Source organism: Polistes dominula, unplaced genomic scaffold (genome assembly GCF_049000335.1).
Source record: "Polistes dominula isolate Pdom_NZ unplaced genomic scaffold, Pdom_raw_medaka contig_31, whole genome shotgun sequence".
NCBI lineage: Eukaryota > Metazoa > Arthropoda > Insecta > Hymenoptera > Vespidae > Polistes > Polistes dominula.
The window spans coordinates 1471582-1483960 of NW_028300925.1; the positions used below are offsets into that span (position 1 = coordinate 1471582).

A 12379-nucleotide genomic window follows, 5' to 3' on the forward strand; every position below is an offset into this window, starting at 1 on the left:
AAATTAAAAAATTTAAACATATTATTAAATTAAAAATTATTAAACAAATTAACAAAGTTATTTTGTTAGAAATTAATCGATATTTATTTAAACAATAAAGTATTTGCAAATATGTAAATATTATAAAATCCAAATTTAAAGACAACAAAATTATTAAATAAAAAATTATTAAACAAATTACCAAAGTTATCATTTTGTTAGAAATTATTTAATATTTTATTAAACAATAAAGTATATGCAATTATGTAAATATTATAAAATGCACCAGTATTGACACCAATATCAAATAAATTAACAAATTTTCTAATTACTAATTAAAAAAACATGACTTTTATTTTACAAATGTAATAATCGAAATACAACGAAGTTAATTTCCAACATGTTTATCAGAAATCATCTTTAACGAAACTTGACTTATTACCGATTAAAAAAAACAATTGATATTACATTTTTAACGTAGATCGTAAGGAGAGAAAAATAGAATCCAAAATGCAACAAAAAGAAAAGAAAAGAAAAAAAGAAACAAGAAAAGAAAACTAAGAAGCAGAAGAAGAAGAAGAAGAAGAAAAAGTATTGAAAAGATTCGTTTCGCATGGTACTCTTAAAGGTGAATTTAATGAAACGCCAAGTTTTATGATGGACGCGAGTAAGGATCAAGAAAAGGAGATATATTTTCCTTGTATATAAACTTCTTTCTCTCTACGGTATTGTGAAAGAAACAAAAATAAAAAAAAATAAAAAAAAAATAAGCAAAAAGAAAAAAGTAAAAAGAAGTAGAAATGAAACATACACAAGAAGAAAAAGAACAAAAAAGAAAAAGAAAAAGAAAAAGAAGAAAAAGAAGAAGAAGAAGAAGTAGTAGAAACCGATCGTGGGAACTGTCGGGTTAACGTCATAAATTTACTCGCGATGGTTCAGCTATCGGTGCATCCATATTCCACTTCCTGCAATATAAGAGGAGTTAGCGTAGTCTTTAAGGCCATCTGCCTTCATACTTCGATCACAGGATCCACATCCCTCCCTCTTTTACTTTTTTGTTTTGTTCAATTTTTTCTTTTTTTTTCTTTTCTTATTTTCTTTTCATTCTATCTATTCTTGAATCTTTTGCACACAAGTTTAACTGTCTGCAAAATGATCCAAAGTTGGTATGTCTCTCTTCTCTCATGGTAGTAGGTCTTATGTGGTATATAAGTTTACCTTTTGCCAGGTGAATCACGTATTATCCATGAAAAGTTCTTCTCTTTTTTCTCAGTATAACGTAGAAAGAGAAACAGAGAAGAAAGAATCCTTATTTCTCTCTACTCGCGCATTGGTAACCACCGACATACCTAATACGGCTAACTCAGACGACGAGAAAGCTTTAAAGAAACAGGTAGAGGACGTGTTCTCGACCCAGTAAGGGCATCCTAGCTAGCCCTTTCCGATCTTTTTGTTTTTTTTTTATTTTTTTTTACTTCAACTTTGATCCTTCCACACCGGGAGACTGCATGAGATCTTATCTCTTCCATTCGCGAACGGGAACGCGTTCGTGGCTTTCGTCTAATAAGATGGGACTCTAACTAAGTGCGAAGAGATGTAGATAAGAAAATGCTAAATGCTTTAAACGAATTACATGATCAAGAAAAAAGAAAGGAGAGAAATAGAATGAGAGAGGGAGGGAGAGAGAGAGAGAGGAGGAGGAGGAGGGAAAAGGATATATAATCATATCTTTTCATCTTAAATTAGTATTGGTGAAAGCGATTATTCGTATAGATAATTTGACCTTCTAAAGAGTTGTGTATATTTATTTTATTATCAAATTACATTATATTTATTTGATCATTATTATTTACGTTTTAAATTAATGATCTGTCTATACGAGGGAACAAATTGTTTTTCATATTATTTTATATTAATTTATCGAATTATGTGCAATACGAAAAAGGAAGGTGATAGTAGCACAATGGGTGAATATAATTAAATTACATAAAAATTAATAGTAATGAAAGATAATTGATTTCTTTGATAGAATTAAAAAATTTTCAACCTAAAATACTCAAATATTTATAATTATAATAATAATAATTATTATATTAATATTTTTCCAAACTAAGGCATATAAATATTTTTCTTTTATTTGCAATAATTTGTATACCAATACCTTTCCAACCTAACACATTAAAATATTTTATTTTATTTGCAATAATTCGTAAATTAATATTTTTCCAAACTAACGCATTTAAATATTTTTTCTATTTAAAATAATTCGTAAATTAATATTTTTCCAAACTAACGCATTTAAATATTTTCTTTTATTTGCAATAATTCGTATATCAATATCTTCCCAACCTACTACACAGTAAAATATTTTCTTTTATTAGTAATAATCCACATATCACTAATATTTCTCATCAAAATTCCAAAAAAACACAGACCCCTTTCATTTTCCCAATTTACAAAAAAAAAAAAAACTAAATAAATAATCTCTAAAGTAATAAAATACTTTTTGATACAATTATCGTATTATCCAAACGATACAGAAAATAACATAATAAAGTTGAAAGTAATACAGAGGCGTGTATTTGTAAGAGAAGTTGTTAATAGTTTTAAGTACGTGAGTGTAATCTTGAAAATATTCAATGTGAACAGTAATTAGAAATTCCAGACGTCGTATGGTCGTATGGTCAACTTTACGAGACATTTATCGACTTCGAAAGACGATCAACGTCGTTAGATCGTGATCCTTATTTTTGATTTTTCTTCTTATTTTCATTTCAGTCGTACCAGCCATGATAATATGACACTCCAGTGAAACGAGCTTTCTGTAAGCGACGGATAGCAGCAGCAGCAGCAGCAGCAACAGCAGCAACAACAACAACAGCATCAGCACCAATAGCAGTAGCAGCAGACTGCATCATGAGGATATTACTTCAGCTTCTGGCCGTCCTGCTGTTAGGCGTCAATGCCAGACGAAGGGACAGTGAAGGGCCTGCGGACGACATCTTTGCTGGACAACGTCGTGTCACTCAGCACAAAATTAATTATAACACCAATAATAACAACAACAATAATAATAATAATAATAATAACAATAATAATAATAATAATAATAATGGTCAAGCATCGAACTCTCCATATTTACCATATCAACAACCCAGAGAAAGGAAACCCAATATCGTATTGATCCTAACCGATGATCAAGATGTCGAACTTGGTGAGTTTAATATTACCATTACTACAAATTTGATTTATCTTATTACTAAAATATCTTACATATTACTTAATTAAGGTTTACATAAACTTATCGTTAATTAAATTATTATTAATTATTCGTATATCAATATAGACCGCCTCTTAATTTCACCAATTTAATAAAAAAAAAAAAACACTAAATAATCCCTGAAGTAATAAAATGTTCTTTGATGATACAACTATCGTATTAAAAAAAAAATTGGGATATCGTAAATGAAATTTGGAGATAAATTTGATATCGATCAATAAGATGATTTTAAAGTTGTCTTGAAATATTAGACTTATGCCATGTAATACCTAATTCTGTTGTTTGTTGTTCTTTTTCTTTCTTTCATCTATTATCTCCTTTTATCTCGTGCTTGGTCAAATCCCTTAGGTTCGCTGAACTTCATGCCACGGACCTTAAGGCGAATAAGGGACGAGGGAGCCGAGCTGAGACACGCATACGTGACCACTCCCATGTGTTGTCCAAGTAGGAGTTCCTTACTGACCGGCCGTTACGTTCACAATCATGAGGTCTTCACAAACAACGACAACTGCAGTAGCCCCCAGTGGCAACGAGATCACGAACCGCACTCATTCGCCGCTTACCTGAGCAACGCTGGATATCGTACCGGTGAGTTGTTGATTTCTATTTCTATCTCTTTCTTTCTTTCTTTTTTCTTTCATTCATTTTTTACGCTACCGTCATTCACAGAGATGAAGAATTATTCTTACTGTTTATTTCTTTATGTGAAGTACTTCTTCAATCTTACTTTTCATGCATTTCAATGAGATCAATTTTCAAGGTCTACATTTCAACTTAATCGTCAATCGATCATTATATCACGAAACTATCTTACAAATTACCACATCGAATACATATAATGAATCAATAATTTTTTGTAATAACATGATTTTTTTTTTGTGGTTGCTGTTTTTGTTGTTGTTATTTAGATGTAGGTACATGTAGAGTAATCGTTGCATTAGCAATTTGCAATTTTCTTCATGTCATAGTTCTATGAAATTGAAACAACGTATGGTTGTTATATTTTATGTTTTTATTTAAAAAAAAAAAAAAAAAAAAAAAAAAAACATTGAATAAATTTGTTTCTTCGAATCAAAGATCAAAATTAATCTAAAAATTCAATTCGATCATTGTAACAATAATTTTCTAAAATTATAAAAATAAAATAATAAATAAAAAAATACAAAATAATAAATAAATATAAATAATAAATACAAAATAAATAAATAAAAATAAAAAATACAAATTAATAAATATAAACATAAATATAAATAATAAATAAAAATAGAAAATACAAAAATAAATAATAAATATAAATAAAAATAATAAATAAAAATAAAAAAAAAAATACAAATAAGATACACTTAATAGAAAAATATGATTAAATTGTTAATATAATAGAAAGTAGACTTTATTAATATCGGAAGCACATTCTGAGCGTGTTAGGTGTCTATAAAAGTTGATAGTAAATTTTCTCTTTTTAAAATCAATCTCTTAAGTGTACTCTTCTGTTAGTCTCATACAAAAGAAATAAAGAGTGGTAAAAAGAAAGAAAAAAAAAATAACAGAAAGAAAAAAAAGAAGAAGAAGAAGAAGAAGAAGTTTAATTGACACCGGACGTAAAGGAATAACGAGCGTAATTTGTATCGTTCTTAATGTTCTCCACTTGAACCCTCTTCTCCTTTTCTTTATCACCAAAGCACGTTCATCTCTACCGTTGAAAAGAGAAAATGAATTTCTCTAGGTGGATTTCTCAGGTGCTTCTTACTTACTTACTTACTTACTTACTTAAAAGAAAATAGAAAAATAATAAAAAAAAAAAAAAAAAAAAACAAAAGCATCGTGATGAGGTACGCGAAGTTTAAGCACACAGGGTTTTACAACACACAAGCGGGAACGTCAAAGAAGATTTCTTCTGACGTGAAGAGCTTGTGCGGGATTCTTACGGCAAAACACGAGACATGGGGTCTCACGTTTAATGGTCGTAAGCGGTCATAGAGTTACTATTTGTTCCCTCTAACACACACACACACACACTTACATACATACACATACATACATATACATATACACATGTATAGACGTGTCTGAAGTCATCTTCTTTCTTTTATCTGTCACATTCGGTGTATAAGTGTATTTTGTGATGTGTCAGTGTGTATGTAACTCGAAGTAATCTGCGCGTTCGCCGTGACAAATCCTTGTTACATAAACAATTACCCGAGAAAAGGGGTTCTGAATAGGGCGTTTTAAAGCGATATAACTTCGAAAGCCTTTCGGCTTCGCTTTAAGGAAGCATTGATAATGCCCTTGAAAGTGAACCACGTAACGAATCACCCATTTTCCGCATTAACGTTTGTACGATGCCTTTTCCACCACCACCTCCTCCTCCTCTTCCTCCTCCTCCTCCTCATTCTCATCCTTGTTGTTGTTGCTGGCTTGGTTAACTTCGGTCAGCCGTGAACAACTCACAAATCTCTAGGATATCAATTACAATTCTCATCTTATTTGTATTTCATAAAAAGCGAACGGAAGATAATTATTTCCAGTTAAAACCTTCCTTTTTTTTTCTTTTTTCTTCTTCTTCATAAGATTTATAATAATAGTATGGAAGATATAATGGAGATTGCGTTAATGCAAAAAAAAAAAAAAAAGAGAAAAAAAAACAACAAAATTACTGTGTTTTATGATAAAAGGAATAGAAATTAATTGCAGCTATTAAAGTAACTGATATAAAAATTTACATAAAATTGATAGTAATTACAACAACGTGTATTGTATCAAACATATTTTATGATTACATAATTGTGATATAAATTTTAATTATAAAATCTAGGTGAGTTTGAAAAGTTTGAAGTATATCTTAAAAATGAATTGTATTTTTCAAAATAAAAATAAAAAGATATTATTTAACATTGGATACATTGATTACTGTATATCCTAAAAACTAATTGTATTTTTCTCAAAACTCAATACTTTTCAAATATGTAATTTAAATGTTACAAAATAAATAAAAAGATAATATTTAACATTGGATATAAATTGATTGCTTTATTATTAAATAAAAATTAAATATAGAAATTATTTATAGTTAAATATAAATATTATTGAACTGTGTGTAGAAAACCATTGGTTAAGGATAAAATCAATTTCAATATCTAAAATCACTTTGGTCCATGATTTATGGATACCTTCAATGTCCTTTTCGTTATTTAGAAGGGTAGAATGGGTACATACCATAGAGTAGAAACTCGCGTTTCATAGTACAGTTGGTGAAATAAGAGAGAGAGAGAGAGAGAGAGAGAGAGAGAGAGAGAGAGAGAGAAAGATAGAAAGAGACTAATATAGGGGATGCACATTCCCTCGGAATTCTCCGAGATTCGATCTTGTTGGACGAGTTAGTCCGGCACGATCGACCACAATTGCACGATCCCTTCTTGCCAGACCACAAATCTTCGCCACTCTCTGACGAAGTCTCCTCCTCTTCCTCTTCCTGCACGTTTCTTCGTACGAAAGTCCAAAAAACATTCGCTAGAGTAGATAGTCCAAGGTTTGGATCCAAGGTAATCTTTCGTGTAATGTTGAAAACGATCGATCTTCAAACGTTGAGAACAATGCCATATCTTTCCAGAAGACCTTTTATATCTTTCTATCTATCTTTCTCTTTCTCTTGTTCATTCTATTACATTATACCAAAGTTTATATGAGAGAGAAGATATAGAATACAGAGAACTGTAAAGTACTAGTTTCGTGTTTGAACCAAGAAACTAAGTCGAAGTAGCAGTAGTTCAGTTTATGGTCACGATCACAACCATGAGATACATTTTCAATGATTTCAATGAAATATTAGAATTAGTTAAAATAGATAGTATTGTTATTCCATGTCACGTTTGTATAATAATAACTTCTATATTATTATTTCTCTTATAATAATTACTTTCTAAGTTTCTATACTATGTCGATTCATTTAAAGTTTATGTGGATCCATCGATCAAATCATTTAAGATAGTAACAGTAAAATGACATGTTATGATCAATGACATAGTAGATGCTTGGATTATCTGGAGTGTAGTATATGTTCAAACTTTAACATTCTCCATTGGGATTTAATAAAAAGAAAAAGAAAGAGAAAGATCAATTCTTTAGGGAGATAAGAAAGTTAGTATTCTTTGATTTGTAGTTGGTCTATTTTATTTTTTTATTTTATTTTTTTTTATTTGATTGATATGTAAACGTTAACTTGTTAGTATTTTAATTGGGTGGTCAATATATTGTAGTAGTAGCAAGATTGAATTGAAAGTTTTATCAAGATAAATTATAATATAATAATAATAATAGATGCATACGTGTTTAAAATACAATCTTAGTGTTTTATATATAATAATTAATAATTTAATAATTTATTATAAATATAAATAATTATAATAGAATATATACATAATAATTAATAATTTATTTAAATTACATATTAAAAAATATTGATCCAATAAATAATTCTTTTTTTTTTTTTTTATATTACTCACACGGAGCACATTCGTAATTTGAAGAAGAGGATAAAGGACATTGCTCTCTCTTTCCAAGAGAGAAACAAAAGAGAGAGAGAGAGAGAGAAGAAGTTCAGCCAGGTTTCTTCTTCCTCTGTACTCCACATCCGGCATTGGATTGGCGTCCTTCCAAAATTCAGAACGCAAAGAGACACACAAGATAGCCTTTCTCTTCTTCTTCTTCTTCATCTTCTTCTTCTTCATCTTCTTCTACTTTGTCGTCCATGAACATTTCCTCTCCGACGGAGACCTCTTTCTATCTTCCACAATTCCAGCAGTCTGTTTTTCATCTCGAATGTACCAGACATCTCTCAAATCGTTGCTTGGATAATTAACGCTCAGATGTTTTGCTTGTTCCATTTGAACGAACGTTTTACTCACAATCTCATTATAGTACAAAAGTATAGGTAATACATATATATATATATATTTAAGGAGTATAGGTCAAGGATAATAAAAAAAAAATTGATGATATTCCGATTTTGAAGATACCCTTGTTTTTTTGTTTTTTTTTTTTAACTCGAAGTACGTAAAGAAAGATGTCCTTGAATGAAATGGGGGGGGGGAAAAAGAACACGAAAAAAGAATCTCTTACCAAAGTTAATTATAACTCGAAGGTATGATTACGTATACATATGTATACATGTCTATGTATATTGATGTGACACGTCTGAAGATACTTTGTAAAGTATATAATATCCACATGGCAAGATTGATATCGTTAATTACTCTAACGTCGATTAATCTTCTTTCTCGATCATTTCAAAGAAAATAATGAAGATCGTTTTGAAGTGTACTCGTTAAATATTCAAGCTTAGGCTAACTAATAATGTCGAATGAACGATGAGATGATGATGAGTTGTCGGATGTTCTAGGTAGTATGTAATAATAATTATTTACAAAACTTTTTCAAAGATTCGTTCTATGATCTTCTAACCTTAAGTGAGAAAGGATTAGCAAATTAAAGGAAAAAAGTAGAGGTAAGGAGATCGATGACGAAAGGATGAGAAGAGTTGGGAAGGGAAGTGTTGGGAAGGGAAATGAAAGGTAAAATGAAATGAAGGAAATGGAAAGGATAAAGGAAGAGAAGAGAAGAGAACTGGTTTCTTCGTTATCGTTCTCTCTGTTCTACTCTTATCCAAAGTGGTGTCCCTGACCAGAATACTGTGGGACACTGGTGCACACAGTTCAGGCGACAAATTTTCTTTCCTATCTTTGCGAGAGGATCTTGTCACGCGCGCATACGTTTATCAAGTATCACCTTTTAAGCCACGTTCGTGACCCTTTCTTTATTTCCTTTCCTTTCTTTCCTTTATAGCTATACAATTCTATACCTAACACCTAACAAAGTAATAAAATATAATAAACCAATAAAATATATATTAGTATCTTCAAAATTTCATTATTTTACATTTTCTTTGTGAACTTGGTATTTCAATCATTTTCGTAAGATTAATTTTATATTATTTTATATATTTGTTATATAAATTGGGGTTCCTATCAATATTTGATAAAATATTATAATATTGTTATTATTTTAATAGAAGTATAGATATATATATATTTTTATATTATAAAATATATATACTTTTTAATATAAATATAATTTTTAACTATTATAAATATTTGCTATTTTTAAATAATTACTCAATCTAAATTTTACCTATTATAAATAATTTTATGTTGTAATAATTGAAAGTATAGAAAAAAATAACGTAAAATACAAATAAACAAAAATATATTACGCATACAATATTGTTCAACTTATCATCCAAAAAACAAAAAAACAAAAAAAAGGAAGAAACTTTAACGTAATAATAAAAGAAAAAGAAAAAAAGAACCATTTTTCTTATTTCTTTAGAAGTATTCTTCTTATCGGTTTAGAAGAAACCGATTTAAAAATCCAAACACGAGAAGTAAAGAGGAAGAAATAAAAAAAAAAAAAAGAGAGAAAGAGAGAGAGAAAAAGACAGAGAGAAAGAGAGATAGAGTTGAAAAGTTTGCATAAAATTCTTTGGCTCGTTCGAAAGTAATCATAGAAGGGTCTTCTCTTAGAGAATACATCTTGAGGAGGGTCGCAACAACTCTCGATGAAAATGCAGCGATCCTCGGAGAAAAAGAGTGAGCACCTGCAGTGCAGTCTCTCTATCGGTGCCCTTTTGTAACCCTTTTTCGGCTCTTTTACTTTCAACGTGTGTTGCGGGTGCGTACTTGTATTAGTGGTTGTTTCTGATGATGATGATGATGGTAGTGGTTGGTATCGTGCGTCCCCCTTTCGTACGATCGTCTCGCGACTCTCCCTCTTTTTGGTCTGAGTTGTATTTTTTTTTTTTTTTTTTTTTTTTGGTAAGTTTTTTGTTTCATTCTTCCCCCCTTTCTCCACTCTCTCCTAGCCCACCTTCTTCTTCTTCTTCTTCTTCTTCTTCTTTTTCTTTCTGCTTTACCAACCTACCTAACTACTGGCACAACCACCACCATCCCACGTGTACTCAAAAAACTGGCGTCGGAGTCCCTCTCAAGGCGTAACGACGAGCCGAACAATGCTCCACCAAGCTCACCGGAGGCTGAGCCACGATTTAAATTTAGATAATCTCACCTGCACGAGAGAGAAAGAGAGAGTGAGAGAGAGAAAGAAAGAGAGATAGAGAGAGAGAGGCAAGCGCGACGAACCGATTCTCTCATCCCTATAGTATTATCTAAGCGTATTTATACTACCTACCCTTTTCCTACCTTTCTATCTAACTTCCTACTTATCTATCTACCCTACCATTTTTATTAGCATCGATCGAAAATTTATGAATCGTGTCTATACATTCTGATAAGATTTATCTTGAGGGTGTACTTCCAAACGTCTCGAGTATATTGCAACGAAACGATGAACACGAAAGATTATTATAAATAATATTAACAATTTTATTTAATAATTTTAACCAATGTTTTGTTAATGTTTTACTTTTTGTATTAAGGGATTTTATTACAAGAGGGGAGTATCGATTAATTTGAAGTATTTGGTTATCAGTTGTAGTCTTACGTTTATTAGGAAATTGTATTTCATTGAATATAAATTATATTAAAATAAATGTAAAAAATAGATGTGTGGTAAATATTAATATTATATATATATATATTAAAAAAAAATTTGTTTCTTCTATATTTTCGATTTATTTTTTCATGTAAAATCACCCCTTTTCGCTTGTACCACCAGTTACCGTTCACCCTGTATATACTATAATTATATTAAATATTATATTATAATAATTTATTATAATATTAATTTAATTAAATTTATTTAATATAATATTTAAATATTAAATATTTTATATAAAAAATAAAATAATAATATTAAATTATGTATTTATAATTAAATGTTAAATATTATACATTTATTTAGTATAATATTTAATATTTAATATTAATTATATTAAATAAATTTAATTAAAAATATAATATCTCTCTATTTAATTATTTTTATTTTTACAAAAATTAATTTAATTAACATTTAAATCTTTTCGTTCTTCTAAATAATTACAATTACTTTTGTTAAAGAAAAAATAATCATAAAGTGATGAAATGAACTATTTATAAGTAACTTCAAAGATATTTTCTATTCACGTTCCACCAGCATCGTTCTACATGATCACAAACTATCATAATTCGTTTAAAAGAGAAAGAGTAAGAGAATGAGAAAGAGAATGAGAATGAGAAGAGAATAGTAGGAAAACTCGTGCCGATCGTTAAACATTTCGTGCTTCGAAGCGTACTATGGTGTACCTACCTACGCGTTTGAAAATCGTGCGAAGTACGAGAATGAGCTCGATGTACTTTAAACTGAGGAACCAGGGCCCCTGTTTTAAAAGCATGTGCATGCAAACGTATAAACGATCGGCGAAGAGAGAAGCCCCCGTCGAGCGTTTTAGAACTCGAAAAACGGGTTAATACTCTTGCTGCACGAAACAACTTCCTTTAGAACTTCCTCGTGTAATCCGAAGTACTTCTAATATAAACTTTTGATCCTATAAATATACATATTACATATATATATATATATATATTAACTAGAAATTATTAGTTAGACAAATTTACAGTATTATACTGTTACAATAATAACTAAATAATCCATAAATAACAATTATTTATTATATTTAATATTCAATAGAATTTTTAGAAGACTATGCTTGCAAAATTGTATTTTATTTTATTTTTTTTTTTATAATAAATATAATATAATAATATTATTTTGTAATTTATATTTTATAAATACATATATGTAATATCCAATTGAATTTTATTTATTTTGTTTTTTTATTATAATAAATAATTAATAATATCATTTTTTGTAATTTATAAAATATATAATAATTTAATTATTACATGTAAATTATTTAATATAAATATTTAATTTAAATAAATAATTATATATATATATATTGTATTATATTATATAAATACGTAAAAAAAATAATAAAATCACACATATTACAGGTTCGACGTGTAATAAATAATAATTAATTTTAATTAAAAATTAAATGGAATTGTGTTCGATGATATTTACGATGGTAAATATTTAACAATTATTTATGAAAAATGATGATTGAATCGA

General features: G+C 28.9%; 1 protein-coding gene across 2 annotated transcripts in view; it reads left to right on the forward strand.

The window, feature by feature from the left end:
- Sulf1 (Extracellular sulfatase Sulf1) overlaps positions 1 to 12379 on the forward strand; it is a 90553-nt gene that overhangs the window by 67654 nt on the left and 10520 nt on the right. For both annotated transcript variants that reach the window (XM_089171186.1, XM_015317696.2), the window contains 2 exons: positions 2758 to 3193; positions 3608 to 3847. In XM_089171186.1, coding sequence (XP_089027312.1) covers positions 2896 to 3193; positions 3608 to 3847 — 538 coding nt within the window. In that variant the 5' untranslated portion in view covers positions 2758 to 2895. The remainder of the gene's footprint in view (positions 1 to 2757; positions 3194 to 3607; positions 3848 to 12379) is intronic.